At 49.1% G+C, this 20517-nt stretch overlaps 1 protein-coding gene across 14 annotated transcripts in view; it reads right to left on the reverse strand.

The window, feature by feature from the left end:
• CELF4 (CUGBP Elav-like family member 4) overlaps positions 1–20162 on the reverse strand; it is a 296796-nt gene extending 276634 nt beyond the window's left edge. For all 14 annotated transcript variants that reach the window (XM_042909700.1, XM_042909699.1, XM_042909696.1 and 11 more), the window contains exon 1: positions 19806–20162. In XM_042909700.1, coding sequence (XP_042765634.1) covers positions 19806–20091 — 286 coding nt within the window. In that variant the 5' untranslated portion in view covers positions 20092–20162. The remainder of the gene's footprint in view (positions 1–19805) is intronic.
• Positions 20163–20517: the final 355 nt, after the last annotated feature.

The following is a 20517-nucleotide window of genomic DNA, read 5'->3' on the forward strand; positions in this document are numbered from 1 at the left end:
TTGTGTCTGCACACCAGGAGCTGGACCAGCCTCCAGATAACCCAGAGATGAGGCAAAGGTACAATTCACCTGTAGTAGATGTGTGGGCTGGGCTCAGGGACTTTGTGTGTCTAGACAGAAGGACAGGTCCAGGACAGCAGAGATGCGTTCAGCCAGAGAGCATTTCCTGGGAACCCCACCCCGGTCCTCCCTTGCACTGTCCTTCCCTCAGGACACGCTGCTTCCAAGTGCTGCCTCTGGCCTTGCTGGTCAGGCTCGAGTGCCATCTGCTCCCACCCAGATGGAGGTAGTGGGGAGGGCAGACTCTTTCTTCCCATGGCTGCTGCCCCCAGCTCCCTCTCTCTGTCTCTGTCTCTCTCTGTCTCTCTCTGTCTGTGTCTCTGTCTCTCTCTGTCTCTGTCTCTGTCTCTCTCTCTCTCTCTCACACACACAGCCCTGTACTTTCAGCTTTCTTCAAGGGCAGCTCGGTGCTCAGGGCTACCTTCTGGGGAGCCCAGAAACCCCAACCCCCTCTTCTTCCGGTCTCCCAGGGGAATCTGTGGGCAGAATGTGAGAAAATGCCACAGATGGCCCAGCCGTGCATCCAGGAAAGCAGCGAGGTCTCTGGGGGACACAGTCTCACTTAGTGTCCCACTCAATTAGGCTGCCCACAACCACATGTGTGCAGAACCCTTCCTTCCCATAGACTTTTCCCACACTCCTCTACACCCTGGCCAGAGCTCCTCAAAAAGACCCCCATACTCACACACACTGGCAGAGAACTGTTGGAGTGCCCACCCAGGGAGTTGGACCCATCTTGTCTGCTGTTTTTTACATGCACTTGGTAGAAACTCTAGTCATAGATACACACACAATCCATCACTTAAAAACTGGCTCACCTTACCTGTTCCAGCCCACATATGCCTGCATACACTCAGCTCTTATGAGCACATACATCCACCCATATCTTTGCCTGTGCTTCACCAGTTGACACTACGGCGTGCTTATAGGGAGGTAGTGTGCATGCCTGTGCACACACCACACACACACACACACACACACACACACACACATGCACACATACACATGGACTCTTCTCACAGCAGCTGCAATGAGGGCTGCAGATGATTCTGGAGCTCTGCTCAGACCCAGAGCCTTAGGATGGGGGCAGGGGTACTTCTCACATGAGTTACCTTTGGTTTGAAAGAAAGGGTGGGGCTCACCTGGATGGAAAATCCCAGAATGAGGGAGTTTTGCATTTTTGGTGGTACGGTGAGAGAGTCCTACCCGCATCCTCCCTTTTTTTCTAGAACCAGGGCAAGACACACAGCTCTCCTACCCCTGACACATGCATATGAACCACACAGCACCACACACACACACACACACACACATACACAAGAAACTCACAAGACACAGCCTACATGCAAAACATAAGGAGACAACGTGCAAGCACACGGCATGCCTCTAACAGACACACCACACGCCTGAAGCACAATCCACACGGTGGTCACTCACAGCCCTCTCTCTGCCACCGTTCCCCAGAGGTGCCAGCCTCACTCCTCACAGCCTGTCAGCACAGCATGTACACGGGGGTGGGGGGGGGTAGGGAAAAACACATCCACTGCCTCCGATGGCAACCCATAGTGAACCCAGGACGTATGGCACAAGTCTGTGCATGGCAAAGGCGGCTTGCCTCTCGTCCCGAGAAAGCTTCACCTTCCAAGTGGTCTGTTCATCCTGCCAGTGGTGAAAATTTAGTGAATTCATTCCCAGATCCTCAGGATTTTATTCTAAAGGAAAGAAAACCATGGGTTTCCCATTCTCTGCTGAGCTACCTGCCACCGCTAACCCTTTTCTCACCGTGTGTGTGTGTGTGTGTGTGTGTGTGTGTGTGTGTTCTCCTAGCACAGCTGTACAGGGCCACTTTCTGTGCCAAGCCTGAGCCAAGTGTAACCCCATGGATGACAGGAGTCCTGCAGGCTGAGAGCAGGCTCGGGTGGACACCAGAGGACTTGGTGTGCAGACATCAGCCCTCGCTCTGAGCCACAAGGCAAGGCAGCCTGTGCACCCGCGTCCGGGACAGACTGGCTGTAAACCTACAACGCTTCTCTCTTCCCGGTTACTCTTTCCTTTTCCTGAGGCACCTCTTCTGCTCACAGGCCTGGCCACAGCCAATGCATGGGACTAGGTGGCCCTTGGAAGGCCTGCCCCTAATTCCTCCAGAACCTGCCTTTGGTCTTGGTCAGATGAGCAGAAATTTGGCAAGGATCGTGTGGGTTGATGCAGAGGGGAGAATGCACAGAGCATTCTTAGCAAATGCCTTCTGTGTATTTGTTGATGTCTAATGAGAATTTGGCCTTGGCCTTTACGGGCTTCCTGGGCCACACAGGTGTGAGTGAGAGGACTTTTGGCCTTTGGCCTGGGGCTGAAAGGTGAGTTGAGGGGCCCAGTGTGCCTACTCTCTGATTCCAAGCAGGACCCTTGTCCCCCCGCCCCCCAACCCCGCTCCTTTTCTCTAAACCAGCTGGTTTTACTTCTCCTGCTGGAGTTATATAGCAAAATTGTGTCTGTGGTTAATTCAGCCTTATTACAGAGTGGTGTGTGAGTGTGTGCACGTCTATGAGAGTATGTGCATCTATGTTTGTGTGTGTATCTCTGTATGCCGATGTGTGTGTTCGTATGTTTCTATATGTCTCTGTGAAATCTGTGTGTGCATTTGTATTATCTGTGTTTTTGAGAGTGTATGTGTTTGTGTATATGGGTATCTCTGTGAATGTCCATACATGAGTGTGCTCCTATGTGTGTCTACGAGTGTGTATTTATTTGTGAGTGTATCTATATGTGTCTGTGTATATGTGCATCTGTAGAGGGCGTTTCAGTTACCTCTGAAATGTGTACGTGCGTGTGTGTGTTTTCAGAGCCATAGAGGCAACGTGGAAGGGTTTAAAAAAAACCTCAGTCTGTCATGTCTCAGGGCCTCAGTTTCCCCATCTGTAAAAGGAAGGAGATGTAAGAGATGATCGTTATTTACTTCTGTAAAGGGAGCTGCAACCATGGAAACGTGGTGGGCTTGGAAACACAACAAATTTGGGAACAAATCCTGTGTCTCTGCATCTCCCTAGCACATAACCTGGGTTGAGTTACTGCCCTTAGAGCTTCCGTTCCCTTGGCATTCAAACGGGCACAGTGACATCTCTGTCGCAGTTTTGTCACGAGGATTTGATGAGATAAAATAAGCGAGAGCCCTGTGTGTGTGCCGTGTAGTAGGTGCTTGGTCAGTACTCCCTCCCGTCCACCCTTGAGCCCTGATGTCATCCTGTCGTCCTATTTCTAAGACACCAGGACTGTCAGAGCTCCCTGTGGTCTGATGGGGGTGCTGGCACTTAACACATGACAGTGACCCCAGAGATTTTTAACTTTTTCACCACATTTTCCCTCATCTCAGCTCATTCCATCCACACAGTGACCCTAAGAGATGGGATGAGCAGGTGTCATTGCAGTGATTTAGGAGAAGAGGAAGCTGAGACGCTGAGTGAGGAGGCAGGGTGGGGCAGGGACCCAGGGGTCCAGCTCCCGGTGCAGCACGTCCTTGGTGTACCAGCCACCTCTGCAGCCGGCAGCATGCAGAGCACTAAGAGCTGCCGCTTCTGGGGGTCCCTGCGATGACGGAGGCCTCTCTTGAACCGTCAGGCCAAAATCAGAGAGGCCCGCCCATGGCCCCTAGGTGCGCGCAGGCCATTGTCTGAATAGATCTGTAGAACTGGCCTTTTGCACAGAAATTTCGGGCCTGCCTTCAGGAACGGTGGCTGGTCATTCCCACAGCTGGCTCTGATCTGCTTGCAGAAGCAGGTTTCTTTTCCCCCGAAAAGTCAATGGAGTGGAGGCCCAAAGTCAGATTCCTCAGCCTCATCACCCACTTTACTTACAAGATTTTGACCCTAAGTGATGCTTGCTGGTTTCTTAAATCAAAACCGCTATAGAGCAGTGTGGCCTGGCTCCCTGAAGAATAAGGGAAAAGATGGCCCGATGCTACGGAATGAGCCCAGTATCTTGAGGTGATGTCTCGGAAGGGGATACACTCAGTTTCACATTTAACTTTGGGCAGGCATGAGGGGGAAGAGCCCCAAACCAGTCATTTCTTAAATTATGCTTGCCTTTTAGCCAAGGGCCTCAGGAGTCTGCCTAGCTGGTCTGCCGCCAGGTCTCTGCCCCCTCTGATTCGCCCATGCCCCCTTCCCCGCCTTGCCAGCACTGGTTCTGAGCCTAAGCTGCTCGGCTGTATCCTGGCAGGATTTGACCAGATTGTAATTTTCCTTCATGATTCCTTTTCCATCTTTTTTTTTTCATAAAAAAGGTATCAGCTATACCTGGCTGCCATAGGGGTACAAAAGTGGTAATAGAAAAGAAAGCACTTTACTGGTTAAATGCTATATAAATGGAAGGCATACTATAATATAAACGAAATATATAATTTAGCATCTATGATACGGTATATAAGATGCACGATTTGACTTTAAATGGCCCAAACATGTTGGTACCTAGGTTACATAGGTACAGTGTAACCTATGACTTAATTTGTTTCATGGCATGTGCCGTAATCCATAGGATTACATAATATCTTATGACATATCATATTCCTTGCACGGAGAAAAGTAGGATCAGAATCAGTTGACATTAGGCTATTTTGGCATTCGAAACACCAGCCCCAGATTTGTGATTATAACCACTAAAGCTGGGAGGGAGAAAATGAAAAGTAGGAAGAGGGAAGAAATCTCTATGGCCAGCGATGGGGCCCACTGGGCAGGGGCGGGGGTGGGGGGGCCTGAGAAAGCAGAAACTCTAGGCATAGGTCTGGGGAAAGGGAGCAGCAGGGGGAGGGTCCTCTCAGGAGGAGGTGTACGAGTAGCGCTAGGCGGTGATTGTTGCTACTATTTGTGAAGCCAGATGAGGAGCTATAGGGCTGGCGGTGGCCCCTGTGTCTGCTGATTAGCTGGAGATTATATTGATGATGTAATAAAAATTCACTTTGTCTATTAAGTTTCACCAGAACAATCAGGAGAGATTAGATAAAAATCAGAGGAAATGAATAACAGAAGGGAGGAGGAAAGCCATGAGCCTTACTCCCTGCCATGGTCCCCGTCTGTCTCCCCTTTTTCCTGCCTCCAACGGGGCATGAATGAAGATGCCCTCACCCCAGCACCCAGGCAAAACTAGATAGAAATGTATGTCCTCGAGCTGGGCTGTTCTTGGGGAGAGCCTCACACTCAGCTATGACAATGGTTTAAGTTTACGGACCACGTTTAATATTTGATTAGACCTTTGTCGAGGCAGCCCCTGGGTAGGGAATGAGCAGGGTGACCACCCCTTCGGCTCTCTGGGTGCCCCTTGCCCTGCAGCATCCCCTGGCGATGCAGCTTTAAGCCAAGCAGGCCCATGCCCTTCTGAGTAGCCAGCGGCCTCCCAGCCTCATGGTGACTCCCTCTAGCCTGGCCTGTGCCCAGATCCCCCCAGTAGAGATGTTTCTTATGGTTACAGACCAGGCTTTAAAAGGTCCCTCCACGAGGCACATGTCACCGGAGATGGTAACACATTAATGTCCATTAGCCACCAGGGACACATCTGCCCAGTTTGATTTGTCAGATCAGCAGGGGGCAGGACTTGGAAAGGATGGGGAAAGGAGGTCAGTTTGGGTTGGGAGCCCTTATCCCAGGAAGGCGGGAAGGCCTGGGAGCACTGGGGCTTGGGGTGTGTGGCCTGGGGGTGTTAGAGGAGAGAGTAGAGGAGGCTTCCACATCCCTGCCAGGAGCAGAGTCGTGCACTTACTTCAGCCCCACGACCAAGTCCAGTTCTGCTCTCCCTCTGAGACCCCCCACCCCTGGAGTCAGGAAGATGCCAGGAATCAAGGTCTATAAGAGGAGAGTTTGCCTCCCCTAAAAATTCGGCTACAACACTCCTGCGTCTGGGGCCCCAAAGGCCACCTCATTATTCCTGCTCCTCTGGGCTGGATTTCTCTCCCGGGGATGGAGAGGCACCCTGATTGCTCCCCTGCAGTAAATGGGCTGCACCGAGGTCCTGGAACCCTCAACCACACTGGAAGCAGTTCTTCCTGGGATCTACCAAGATGCCTCCAACTGCGAGACCATTGTCACCCCAGGAAACATTGCTCCCTGACTTTATCCCCCGCCTCCCTGCCTGGCTGCTTCCAGCCATTCTAGGGGTAGGCACAGAAGAAAGGTGGAGGGCAGGAGAAGATTCTACCTTCCAGAACCCCATAGTTTATCTCTGGGACATTCAGCCAAGTGAGCCTGGGGGACAATCTGGCTGCTTGCCTTGGTGAGAGGGAACATGGCCACAGGTTTGTTTTTTTTTTAATTTTTTTTTAATGTTTATTTTTGAGACAGAGAGAGACAGAGCATGAACAGGGGAGGGTCAGAGAGAGGGAGACACAGAATCTGAAACAGGCTCCAGGCTCTGAGCTGTCAGCACAGAGCCCGACGCGGGGCTCGAACGCACAGACCGTGAGATCATGACCTGAGCCGAAGTCGGCCACTTAACTGACTGAGCCACCCAGGCGCCCCATGGTTTCCTGACATGGCCACAGGTTTAAATATTCTGTGAGTAATTTCTCAGCCCAAGTGGGCTGTTGTTGGGACAGCTGAAGGACACTGCAGCCTCAAGGCAGGTGAGGCCAGCCCTCGCACGTTCTGTAGGTATCACTAACTTCCTGGGCCAGGACTGTCACCTCTTCATCTGCTCCTGATCCCCACTGCTTCTCCCTCAGCCAGACTGGTGGTGGGTCCAGATTTATTTAAAGTGAGAAAGTCCTTTGTCCACTGGCCTGAGAATGAGACTTAGCTGCAGTGGGACAGAAACAAAATGTCACGGAACAAAATGAAGCAAAGCAATGGGGCCCGTCTGCAATCCAGCCTCCCCCCTCTGTCTTATTCCCGTGTGCCAGCCTTGGTTTCTGCCATCCTCTTGTCACCTGGGCACCCAGGATCAAGCTCCCCTGGGCAGGAAGCCTGTACTCTTATCTGATTACTTCTTTTTGGGGGGCTCCTGCACAGGACATTTGTATTGGGTACTTTCTTCTTTGTGGATTTGCCGTCCTCTGTCACGCCCAGTTACTTGGTGGTGGTGAGGGTGGGTCCCCACCTTCCAAGGAGAGGGCTCGACTTTCAGAGTCCCTGAGTTGCATGTTAATCTGTGCCTCCTAGAGGGAGGCCTGTATCTGCCCCATGAGACCAAGGGCTTCCCAGTGGGGGACATGGTGTGTGTCCCCACCAGACTGGAATGCCTTACATGTTACAGGAGCCTGCCTCTGCCCCATGGGGAGATATTTGGGGGGTGTCACAGAGACCAACTGCAGTTGGGTGGATGACACCACTGCTCTTGCCCCAGCAGGCTCCTCCTCTTGCATCGTCTGGCTTTGGGGACCCTCTCCTCCTTGCTACATGGCTACTGCCGTGGGCCAGACTTTTAAGCACCGGCTCAGCTGAGACAGTTCAGAACGTTCAGGGTTAATGAATGCTTGCAGAGAAACTTGAGAAACGAACTAAGGCCATGGGGGACACTGTGAGGGGCAGATAGGGGTCTTACGCCAAAAGGAGTAGGAGTCTGGCTGCCCCCCTGGGCTCCAGGTCCTTGGGTGTGGCCTGGGGCTCTGCTCCCCCACGCTCCCCTTCCCTCTCCTCCCCTTTGCTATCACAACCCCCATCTGCCAAGTGACCACTCATTGCAGCCAAAGGGCAGGCTTTCTCTGCACTGAGACACCACCCTGTAATTTGCACCCCCTCCTCTCTTTAGGGACCCACTCAGCTGCGCAGTCCTGGGCCTCACCCTTTCCTTCTCATTCCAGTGGATTTTCAAACTTGCTCAACACAATGACAACAGAATGGACTCTAAAGTAACATTGACTCTAAAATAAATCTAATAGTTTACTTATTGAAATAATTAAGACAAGTGTAAAGAAGGTCTTATTTTTCAATAAAAAAGATTTTTTTATTGGGGAAAAAAATGATGTGTGGACATAAGCCAGTACCTCTGTTCTGCTCTGTATCTCTCTCACTCTCGTGACCAACGTGACTGAGGTCCCAGCCTCCACTGGACCTGGGTGGCCCATGGGCCAGTGGATGCCTAGTTGACGGGTCCTCCACCCAGGTCTACTTCATCAGGCACAGGGTTGAGTGTGCAGGCCTGTGTGTGTGTGTGTCCTGTGGGGGCATTTGCAAAAGTTGAGGGATAGAGTGATTTGGATTTGGACCTGTTACAGTCCTAAGTATGGAAAAGATTCTGGTGCCCAATGTATGGAATGAAGAATAAAACCCATACTAAACTTTAAACTAAGTATTTTGTTTTGAAATGGAGCAAACTTCACATTCATGTTGAAACTACAATACTTTCTGGATTTTCTGAGTCTCCCGTCTCATTTTGGGTGGCTGTTTTGCTGCTGCCCCAGGCCCAGGCCCAGGCCCAGTGAAGGGCCTGGCCCAGGGTCTCACGCCGCCCACTGGAGCAGGGGGCTCCCATGCGCAAGAGGAGCGGCCCACCCTCACCCTGTGAGGTGCCAGGAGAGGGGCGAGGTACGGGTTTGCCCTGCAGCTCCTCCATGGGGAGCCTGGCAGTGACAGGAGCAGCCGCTTCCTCGTCAGGGGCCCCGCACTGGAGAGCAGGAAGTTCTCCCTCTCGCCGTCAGATGGCAGGCAGCCGCTGGTGGAGAGGGGAGCATTCCCGCACTCACAGTAGGTAGGGGAAGGGTCTAGAGGAGGGGCCTGGCTTCTGGGCTCTTTGCTGTTCTTCTAGAGCTCCTTAGATCCAGGTCTTGGGTCCAGAAGGGATGCGGCACCGTGGACAGAGGACGAGCTCGGGCTCCGGGACCTGTCCTCATCATGCTCCCGCTGTGGCTGCACCCAGCCTGGGCTGTGTTGGAAACAAGTCTGGACATCTGGGTGCTGACCTGGGTGGTCTGGGGGCCGCACCTCTGCTAGGAAAGCTGGGCCCTTAGCACTGGGGAGGAGCACAGAGACCAGCCAAAGCCCTTGGCCGGAGGGCTGGGTGTCAGAAGTCTGAGTGTGTCTATAGCCAGGGAAGGGGAGGCAGGTCAGAGGAGGATAGACGTGGCTTGTTGGCTGAGGCTCCAAATTCCCTATAGGAAGGGGTGTATCCAGTCCTTAGAACCTGCATCTCCCATTCCAGCCAAGGAAGCCACTTCCTCACCCTCCTTTACAGTCAAAGCCATCTTTTCAAGGTCCATCTCCTATCGTCTATCACGAACTAACCATGGGCCTGGCCTCTAAGGCAGGCTCCCTTCCAGCTGCCTCCACAGGCTCTGGGAACAGAGAAGAGGAATGATCCAAAAGCTTATTGGGCTTTCCCTGCCAGCCCTGTTCCCTTTCTTCCTCTCTCAGGAGGCCCCAGCCACTGGGATTTTCTCCTTTCCTCTCCTCCCTTCCAGATGTTGCCCAGGGCTGCCAAGGAAGATCAAGGACATCCCGAGCTGGGGCTCTGGCAGGCAAGGGGATGAGGGGTCAGGGGCATACTTGAAGGGAATCCCAAGGCCAAGGATGCAATGGCTTCCCCCTTCCTTCCCACTCATTGTGACTGGAGGTGAGCTTTAGGGAGCAATGGCTTTCCAAAGTCCAGAACACTGTTGACCCCACCAGACTCTGAGTCCCTGGCTCTGCTGGTCCCAAGAACCCAATCTTGGTGACTGATTTGTTTGGATGCCTTTTTTCCTGGGAACTCGAAGTTGCATAGTGCACACTGGCAACTCCCGGGGCCGGTATCCCACCCACATAACTGGGGATATTGCTTCAGGCTCATGACACCCCTTGGAGATAGACCTCTTCACACAGCGGGTGCAAGGATGCTCTCTGTGCCTCATCCGGTGAGACAAAGCCAAGCCAAGTATTGATTTGACAGAAAGATATGGATATGTTGGGTGGATAATGGTTAGGGGATCCTATTTCTTTCTTTTCCTGTTCAGAGAACACCTCTCCTCCGCCTCACCCCGCTGGAAAGCAGAGGCCGGATGAGGGAGAGTGTTCTCATCGGTCACCCAGGGACACCTCCATTCCCCCTGGGCTCCTTCCAGGAGTTCAAGACCATGGAGCCTCTGGGAACAAGGTCCCCCTCTCCCACCATGGCAAGTACTACCAACATCTTCACCTCTCCGTATATTCTTAGAACCAGTCAATATGATTAATTTTACATGGGTATAATTTCCTGCTGCTGCCGCAGAGCCCTCCCAGCCTCACCCATCAGCAGCGACATGATACAGTTTCTGGTTATATTGGTCAACCAAGATATTGATATTATTAATAATGGATATCTATATGCTGACCTTTGTCCACACAACTGAATCACTCTGGGCTGGCTGTCACATTTCTTTAAGAGCTATTGATAAGCCCATTACTGGAAGGGCATGTACAATCTTAGGTGTGTGCTTTTCACTCACCTTCAAGCATCTCCTGTGAGAATCTACCCTTGTTAGATGAGCCGGTGTGGGTACGGCAGTGTGTGCAAGAAAAAGTCTGCATGCATGTGCTTGTGCGATGAGTATATATATGTGTGCATGCACATGTGTATGTGAATATGCATGTAAGTGTGTGTATGAATGTGTGTGTGAGTCTGTCTTGAACACTGGCCCTTTTAGAGCTGATCAAATAGTCAATTAGAGCATTATAGGGAGGTAGCAGAATCAGAGAGTTCCTACAAATACACTGTGATGTAGTGTTTGATCTTTGGATGCCTCTTGTCTCCTAGGACCTGCGCAGGAGGCTTGGCTTTATAAGGATATTATTAGGTTGATGCCTCGTTCTCTCAATGTACCTGCCAGGCAAGAGGCAACACTCGCTGCAAGCAGTCTGGCCAGAACCAGCACGGGGAGGTGTGCTGAAGGCTTTGCTGCAGGCTTGACTTTAGGGGCATGCTGCTTCCAGCCTCAGTCTCTTTATCTGAGCAGTGGCAGCAATGGGTCAGGATCCACTTTCTTAAGGCAGAGAGAGGAGTCTGACTCAGTTCGGCCTCTCAACCTTCTGTGTTGAAACTCCTGATCAGAGGAATGCTTGACACACCTTGTTATTTATTACGCATTGGGAGTGTGGCCCCTTGCCCATCAGAAGGGTTCTGTGGTAGAACGCATGGTTTGTGTGCTCATGTGTGTCACGACAGGCACACATATCTCATTGCTACGTCTGTCTATGATTGCTGTTACTTCTACCTGCATGGACAGTGGTGTCAGGGACAGTGCCTCTATCAGATCAGTCTACAGTAATCTGTTCCTGTTTGGACTCCGACACGCTCACTTGTCAGGGGAGCCCCTCACATGCCCCTGTAAAGGGAAGCTGGCTAGCTAGAGAGATCTTTTGGATCCTCAGACATAGTGTATGAATAAACCAGACATGGATTAATTAGGTGTGACTGCATCATTAAATTAGAATAATGAACAAACAGCCACGTATGGCATTCAAATTTGCCTAGAACGACTCCAAGGGTTGCTTTCAAGTAAGTCACCTGTCAGTTTGTAGGTTTTGGGGACTCTGGAGAGTGAGGTTCCCATCCTATCTTGAGAAGTGAATTCTTTAGGCACCACCTACTCCAGGCAAGGACAATCCTTCAATAGGCACCCAGACTCCACAACCAAATCCAAACAATGGCTTGGTTCGATACAGCATCATCTATGCACGCTTCAGCTGCGAGCATTTCTCAGAGTGAAATACGACAGTAGCACAGGTGCTCAAGAGACAGGAGGGAGAAGTTAAGAGGTGTGAGCAGCGGATGTGAAATGCATCGATCCTGTAATATTTATGTGGATGTGCACATCGTCGCTTGTGCATGTGCACGCGCACGCGCTCATACACACACACACACACACACACACGCACACACACACACACACACCTTTTGCATTTCCATGAATTCCTTTTTCTTCTGTTGACACTCCCCATTTCAGCCAGATAAATGTGAAGGTGAACCTAGTCTCAGTTGTGTAATTTTAGAAACAGCTGCAGAATGGCAGCCCCCTGCCCTCTGCAGACAACACCCCTCAAAATCCCTGTCCTAGGACACAGAGGCTGTGCAGCAAGAACCATTCATTTTAACAAAGAGGAAGAAGGCAACAGCTAAGAGGGAAGAAAATGGGAAGGAAACTCACTAGCCTCACTGGAGAGCCCTGGGATAGCCTAATTCACAGGGGGCTTTGTTAGTAAGATCTGTTAAGTATCTAGAAACCTTTGATCTGGAGCTGCTTTTAACAAAGGTGATAATTAATTAAAGCAGAGTGTTTGCAATAAAGTAACATTGCGGTCAGTTTATGCGCTGTCCAGAGCCGGCCTTCGGAAGTCTCTGTCAATTAAACTCTTGTTGGAGGCCAGCTCATTATCAATTTTTTTCCCTGAGCTTTGATCAATATTTTTGGCTGTTCTGTCCTCACAGAGCCAGAACTACGTCTGTCTCCATGAGGGCACCCATTTATTTACATCTTGCAGATGGCCACGTAGGATTTGTTCCTGAGCTGAGCTGCTGGGGATCGCTCAGTTTGAGAGCTTCGGTCAGCTAATGCTGGAGGGGAGATACAAGGGAGGATAAGAGAAACCAAATATGGAGCAAGTAAAAGGGGAGAAGGCCTGTGAGCATATGGTCTAGAAAACACCCCCTTCTACTTCCAAAGGGACTTGGAAAGGAGGACAGTTACCCTGGGGCTGCCCACCTGGCTTCCTAGTTGGTTCCTGCAAGGCTGAGTCTCAGGCTTTATACCCATCCAGGGGCTACTGGGAACAGGATGAGTAGGGACAAGGAAGCCCCTAGGGCAGGCACCACAACTCTGGAAATTCCTCTGTCATCATTTCTACCCTTATCATTGTCTTTTCGTCCTGGCATTTCGAACCGCACTCTATGTTGCCAGGTGGAACTTGGATTTTTCTCTTTAGGCCCCACCTTGCAGTTTGTGAGGATGTCTTAATGGCAAGGAGAAGAAGGAAAAGAGGGAGATGAAGACTGATAGCCAGAGGGTTACAACTAAGTTGGGGGGCTCTGTTCCCCTCCCCTAGGCTATTTAGGTAGGATTAGACGAGGATTAGACACTTTTTGTGATTCTTGGGGAGTCTGTGTATTTAAGAAGGCAAAGGTAGAGGTGATGAACTTGCTTCTCTAGTTGTGGAGACACCAAAAGGAAGGCGTCCTGGTCCCTGCCACACCCTCCTTGCATGGAGGGAAAATGCAGCACTCTGCTTGGAGGGGCTAGCTTGACTGCCTTGATCAAGTCCTGTGTGTGTGTGTGTGTGTGTGTGTGTAAACACTACAAGAGAAAAAAAAAAGCAGTTGCCAGGGGGCAGCAGGTGACATAGGAAATACAGTGAGTGGAGGGAATTATCTCTGCAGAGAGCTGGGTTCTGTGGCTGGCTACTCAGATCACAGATAGAAGGTCATTTCTACAATGAGTCCATAGGTGAGCAGAAGCAGGCAAGCATCAGAAGGATGATGAGTCGGGGGGAGATGGAACCTTCTTTTAAACCTGGACTTTTGGGTGGGGATATGAGGCAGACAAACAAGAGCACACCACCACATTGGCACTTAGATCATGGATAAAATCCAAGCTAGGAGTTCCGAGGTGCAGCATGTATGTAAGCACAAGGACGGACGGTGTTGTTCTCTCCACCTTCTCTCCTTTTCTCCATCAACCATCTCCCTGATCACGCATACTGCCTTGCAAGATGAACCTACCCTTAACATCATTCCATTTGCATTTATCATCTTTTCCTGGACGCACACACGCACACATACATACACACATGTAAACAGAAGTTCACACACACATGCTCACACCAACACCCACATGGGCTGTGGCATCTTCCCTCCCCCAACCCTCGGGGATCCACAGATGCACACAGATTTTCACACCCTCTAGCACTTCCCTCTGTGTGTCACATGGGATTTCCCTTCCAAGTTCAGAAACATTGCGCTTCAGCCACTGTCAACCAGCACTCCCAGCTTCCGGCTGGCATCTGGGCCCTACGACTTTCAGTTTCCCTTTTGCTCTGCTAATGATTTTGGGCCTCATTTTCTATGACTTCTCCCTCTCTTCTATAGCCTGCCCTCTGCAAGTCCCCTTCGAAGAGATCCTTCCTGGGTCAGTTTGGAAACAGACTACCTTGTGATGATGTGAAAGGTGTGAGCTGTGCCACATTTCCCCCAAAAGCATCCGAGGCAAGTGAGACCAGCTGTTTTCTCAGTTAAGTATCTTCTCAGGCATCACTTAGAAGCCCCTCTCCCATCCTGGTATGTAAATAATAATAATGAGGATTATCATGCTAATAATAGTGAGAAGGATGGCCATAGTCAAGTCCCCGGAGTGTGGCATGATCACTGGGCATCAGGAGTGCCTCTGGAAACTAGCTCTTCGAAAACACACTCACAACTTTACAATATGCCTACATTATGGGGGCACACATCTATGGCATACCTTTTTGTAACTGTGTTCCTCTGGGTTGTTTTCAAGCTGTGACTTTACTCAAGAAAAGCCTTTCTTTTTGTTTTCTTTTGTTTTGTGTTTGAGAAGCCACAAACATTCAGCCAACTGGAGCAGGTGGAGAGAGTGGAAGTAAGCCAAGGGGGTTCTTTCAACCCAATCTAGAATTCCCATTAAAGCTGAGGGGGGAAAAGAGTGTTAACATCTCCCTGTTGAATTGAAGTGGAATCTAGGCCAGCCCTGGCTCCCATATGTGTGGGATGCGCTTAGTCATGCTTGTACATGGATACATATACGTGCACATGTGCATATTATCTGTGCGTTGATTCTGAAGAAGTCTCTTCAAAAGATAAATAAAATTATGTAAAGCAGCAAATAACCACCAGTCTCTTCAATAAATCAAATATTTCCCAATAATGTTTTTCTTTGCTCCTAAATAGAATACTTACAAACATCTGGGATTTGAGATTTTTTTTTATGGGGGCTGTTACTTTGGTTTACTTTAGTTTTGCAATGATTACTATTGCTTATTTTCTTTAGTGAAATTTTTTTAATGTTTTTCTTATCTCATTTTCCATACCTCTTTCTCACAAGGCAAATCTTTCTTTTAAAAACTATAGGTGTGTGCCCAGTCATTCTACGAGTGTCTTTCCCGGGACAGACTGAATTTTTATTTTTCAAAGTAAATTTTTTTTAAAAGTTCATCTGAATTGAGCTGATGCCCATGCTGATACTTCAGCTTCACTGTCTCTTAGACTCATTTGAAAACAGAAATCAGATAGAGCCTCACTGGCTTTAATTCACCTACCTAAGGAAAAAAACAAGGAGCCCTCCCGGCTAAAGTCAAGCGGTGGAAACTTGATGTTCTGAAAATGGCTACATCTTAAATGAAAACATAAGGCACAGTTTTATGAAGATAGTCAAGAATCACCAAAACAATCATGACACTTGCTATTTCCCTTTCTCCCAGCTGCACCCCAAATCAAGGGGCTTCAGGTACTTCCTTGTCAGGTACCGCTGAAATGAGAGGTTGTGTATCGGGTGATGAGTATATTTTTAAATGAAATACTCTCCAGAGCTCAGTCCACAGAAGGTTCTATTACTCTGTCCCCACCCTCCCTCTGGATGTAGTGTGAAAGTATGAGGGGCTGAAGTCCCTGCAGCTGTGGATCCTGGGTTGGGAGCACCCTGGGGCTGCCAGTAGACTAGGTTTTCCTCCATGCAGTAGGGGGAAATCTCAATGCAGAGTGGTTACCCAGGCACAGATTTGTTCTGACTGGTTAACAAGAGGGACTGTGATATGGACTTGGCTGTTTAGATTAAAATGCATCGCAGGCTCTGGGAACAAGCACACATCAGTAGTAAAGGCTGTTTAAACCTTTGGGGACAGCCTTATGTTTAGATTACATTAATTCATAAATATTATACTAAATACCACTTAAATTGGACTTAAATGACTTCAAAGATAATGCATTATAATATGGCTATCCAGAGAGCACTAGTCTTTATGTCTCCCAGTAACTCAGTCTTTGCTGCCTTCTATCCTGCTAGACAAGACCAAAGTTATGAATGGATTGCTGGCTTGTTCATGTGTGATCCACCGACTGCGTATGTGTGTGTGTTAGCAGGCATGGGAATGCGTGTGTATGTATTTTCAGTCACTGCTATTTGTTCTCCAGGAAATAAAAAGAAGAAAAGAGAAATAAATGTAAAGTGAGAGAAGGAAAGAATTAGACTAGTGGGTGACCTCTTCCCTTCCCCAAGGGAGAAAAATTCTATAGGAAGGGGCCAAATTGGTCCTCAGCTCACTTGTGCTGCTATCTGGGGAGTTTGCCTGTCTCCTCTTTAATCAATAGTACAATGTCTTTCTCTTTGGAGCCTGGAAAAAACAATCTTTCTCAAAGTGCTTCTAATGGGGGCAGAAAAGAAGACACTGAGTTAGCCGGGAGAGTTTGCATTGAACTAGGTTTTCTTCTTTGGGTGTTATTTCTTTGAATTGTAATTCTGGGCTTTTTTTCTTCCTTTCTCTCTCTGCCTAGCACCCAGATCTTCCCCACCCCTGCCCAAGTGTTTTCTAGTCTCCAGGGGGTGGATTTACCTTTACAGTAATTACCCCAGTCCACAACTGCTATTTGCTGCCTCCCCAGCCCAACAGCCTTTCTCTGATACGGCTGGGTTTGCTCCACAACACCCACCCACTCCCTCCTCCACAGACTCCCAATTTGACTGGAGTAATTGCCTTTTAAGGTTCACTCTACGCATGGCAGGTATTCCATTAACCCTTAGAACTCCTTCCTTCTTTAGTTACCTGAAATGGCAGGTGGCAAACAAATGGATACCCACCTAAAATCTCATGCATTTAATTTAATTTTTACTTATTTTTCTCTTCTTTCTTTCTTTTTCTCTTCTTTTTTCTTTCTTTCTTTTTCTTTGCCAATAATATGCATATGCCATCCACACTGGAGGCCAGTATCCTGTCATGTCTCTCAATTTTATACCAATATGATTCATTAGAAGTTAAAAATTCAAGAAGGGGAAAGAAAGAGCCACAAATATGCCCCGAAACCAGGCTTAACAAAGGCATGTTTCTATCCTTAGCCTCATGTTGTCAATTTAGAGTTGGGGAAAATCTAGAAGCCAAATGCAACCCTCATTCTTCAAGCCTCATCATGCTTTTTGACTTAACAGTAATTAATCACCAATGGCAAGCGAGTAATTTTTTAAGGTGGCCAGAGGCTTATTTTATCAGGATTAGCTAATAAATCAGGCTGTATCTCTGAAGGAGGAGTTCAAACTCTTCTAGGACTGAATAAACCAGACCTCAGAGAATGCTTCATTTATTCAGCTCTCCTGGAGCTTCCAGGCACTGTTAGAGACATTGTGGCCCAACCCTGCCTGTAAAAATCCAAGGGACAGAGAGGCAGGAAGTTTCATAGGGAAAAATATATATGCTTAGGCTATGAAGGGTGGGCTGCGACAATGAGACACCAAGCATGCCGGAGCCAACGGGCCTGCCTGCCACTGACTGAGCCAGTTTAGGGGAAGAATTATTTAGAAAACGAAGTTTTGCTTGTCCTAGAAATCCTGGCCAGATATGTGTATATAGTATATATATGATACATATGATAAAGCTATAATATAACCTTCTCTGGCTTCCTGATACAAATGATGATAATTCTACTTCTTTGCTATAGTACAAGGGAGTCCAAATAACATCAAGAACATAGTGATGATACCAGCAAGGGATCGTGAGAAGAAACCAAGGAATATTGTTAAAGTTTATCTTCCTTTGAAATAAAGAAGTAAATAAAGTGCTCCAAACCCGGATCTCTTAAGAAGCTCAGCTCTTCACAACTGTCCTTTGCCTCTGGTGGGTTCTAAATTTTTTTAACTTTAAAAATTTAAATCATCACAAGAACTGATCATTAAGATGGGCAAAGGATTTCCCTATTTATGCTTTTTAAATTTTCATTATTACTATTTTTAAATCTGGGGACATATTAGAATGACAAAGATTTGATACAAACCTTGATTAGCTTCTAGGGAGCTTGATTGGAAAGGGAAAAACTATAAAGATACGGTTGACTTGAGGTGGGGGGAAGGAAAGAAATATTATTTCAAAGACTGCCTCCCCATTTCACCTTTCCAGTCTCTCTTCTGATCAGACAGACATTTTCTCCATATTGGATAAAGGTTGGTTTGTCTCTCCATTACAGCCCCCACCCTCACCCCACCCCAGCAAACCCAGTATATTTCCATTCTGCTGTGTTTTTGTGCTACTCAACATGCCATTAACTTTAAGATTTACTCCTCAGCAGGCAAGCTGGAAGATGCTAAAGCCAATAAAAACTGCTCTCTGGGACTCCAACTATGAAGAGTTTGGAGCTCTGCTTAGTATTCGGATGAAGGGAGGGCTGGAGGAGGGAGGGAGGTTGTGATAGTGAAAACCACTGCTGCTTAGAGAGCCAGACAGCTCTGCGCTCTGCACCTAATGTGCCGGAGGATCAGCTCTGTTCATAGCCCATTTGTGGCCAAGGATGAGGCTGCTCTCTGTGTGTGGGTGGGTGTGCGTGTGCGTGTGTGTGTTTTCATCTTTAAAACCACCAGCTCTAACATAGCATCTTCAGTGGCTCTCCACACTACTGTTTATTAAAAATGGAACGTCCATACACATCCCTTACAACTTCCTTAGCTCGGTGCTCCTTCCCTGCCTGACGATCAATCTCTCTCAGAAAGCATTTAACTTGCCCACACAGCTCCATCCCGGATTAATCCCCACTGCACATCCTATACATTACTGTTAGGGAGCGGAGCACTGGGCTAATTTCGTCACCCACCAGCCACCCACACACGTTCTACAACTGAACACGTTTGGGGATCTGCCTTAAAGATAATAAAACAAGGAGAAAACAGGCAGGCTGCAGACATTTCTCATGACCACTTTCCTAAAAAGTTGCTGGGTTTTAATTCTTTGATTATTCTGTCTCCCCCTCCCCCAAGCACTCACTAGCAATGATTGCTTCAAGGGAGAGAAATAATGTACTATAAGCTCTCTGCATGGTGAGTTTGGGATAATTTAGGCTACACCCTTCAAAATGCATATCTTGCACACACAGATTTTTCCCCCAAAGCTCCGCTTTCCTGAGAAGGGGATCATTCAGGCTTCCCTGACCCCCCACTCCACCCAGGGGATGGCTGGTTCCTTGCTAATTCTTGCCTTAGGTTTTGTCCCTCCTTCCTTCAAACATCAAACACCCCCTCCCCCACCACTCACACCACAACCGGATTATTGAGGCACATAGCTCGACAGGGAGAGTTTACTGTTAAATTGATAGCGAAATAAAAATATCTCTCTGAATTTGTCACCTCTCTTCTTTTTAGACGGCTGCGCTCCTGCTACTCTGGCCCGGAGCGGAGAAGGAGGAGACCATCTCTTAATATTTTCAGCACCACGGCGATGGACAGCACCCTCGGTCCCTGGCCCGCTGAGCGCCCGCCAGTCTGCTCAGCGTCCCGGGCTCGGCCGGTGCAGCTGTCCCCGTCCCAGTCTTTCAAGTCGCTGCACCCAAAAATCCAAGCCCCGCTTCCCCTCGATCCTCTCTTTCTCTCCATATTCTGCTTCCGCTGCTCTCCCCACCGCACCGCTTCTATCAGCTCCTCGCCCAAAATCCAGCCTTGCCCCAGCAAACAGCTCCCCACGCACCCCAGTCCTGGTCTCCGCTGCCCGAGCGCCTCCCTCCTCGGCGTCCGCCCGAGGCTCCCTCTCGCGCCGTCTCCCGCTCGTCCGTCGCCGGCCGGCCGGCCGGCCCGCCCGCTCCTTCTCCCCGGCAAAGTTGGGAGGGAAAGGTGCACTCACCTTTGTGCATGCCTGTGAACCTGTCCTTCAGAACCGTAAGCTCGTAGATCTTGCCGAACTCCTCGAAGAGGGGCTTGAGGTCCTTCTCATCCAGGTTGCGGGGGATCTGCCCAATGAACAGCTTGATGGCATCGTGGTCCTTCATGGGAATGGTCGACGGGTTCCCCGGGCTGTGGCTTAATCCGTTCATGTGCCCGGCGCTGCCCGGGCTGCTGCCGAGCCCGTTGGTACTGAGGCTCGCGTTGTCAGCCTGTCCGTTTGCTAACGTGGCCATCTTTATATACATAGAGAAAATCTTCTTTCCTTTTATTCTTTCTCGCTCGCACTCTCTCTCGCTCTTCTCCCTCGCAAGCTCGCTCGCGCTCACACACGCACACGCATACACACACTCGGGTTCTCTCCCCCTCGGTTTCTCTACACCTCGCTCTCCTCTCGCTCTCTGCTCTCTCTCTTTCTCCTCTCTTCTCTCGCTCGCTCGCGCTCGCGCTCTCTCTCTCCTCTCCCCGCTCCCTCTCTCCCTCCCTCTCTCCTCTCTCTCCCTCTCTCTCTTTCTCTCTCTCTCTTTTGCGGTCTGATCTTTTTCTTTTCTTTTTTTCTTTCTTTTTCTTTTCTTTTTTTTTTCTTTTTCTTTTTCTCTTTTTTTTTCTTTCTTTTTTTTTTTTTTTTTTACATTGAACAGACAGGATCTCTGTCCTTTCCGTTTAAACAGGCT

This window comes from Panthera leo, chromosome D3 (genome assembly GCF_018350215.1).
Source record: "Panthera leo isolate Ple1 chromosome D3, P.leo_Ple1_pat1.1, whole genome shotgun sequence".
NCBI classification, from domain to species: Eukaryota; Metazoa; Chordata; class Mammalia; order Carnivora; family Felidae; genus Panthera; species Panthera leo.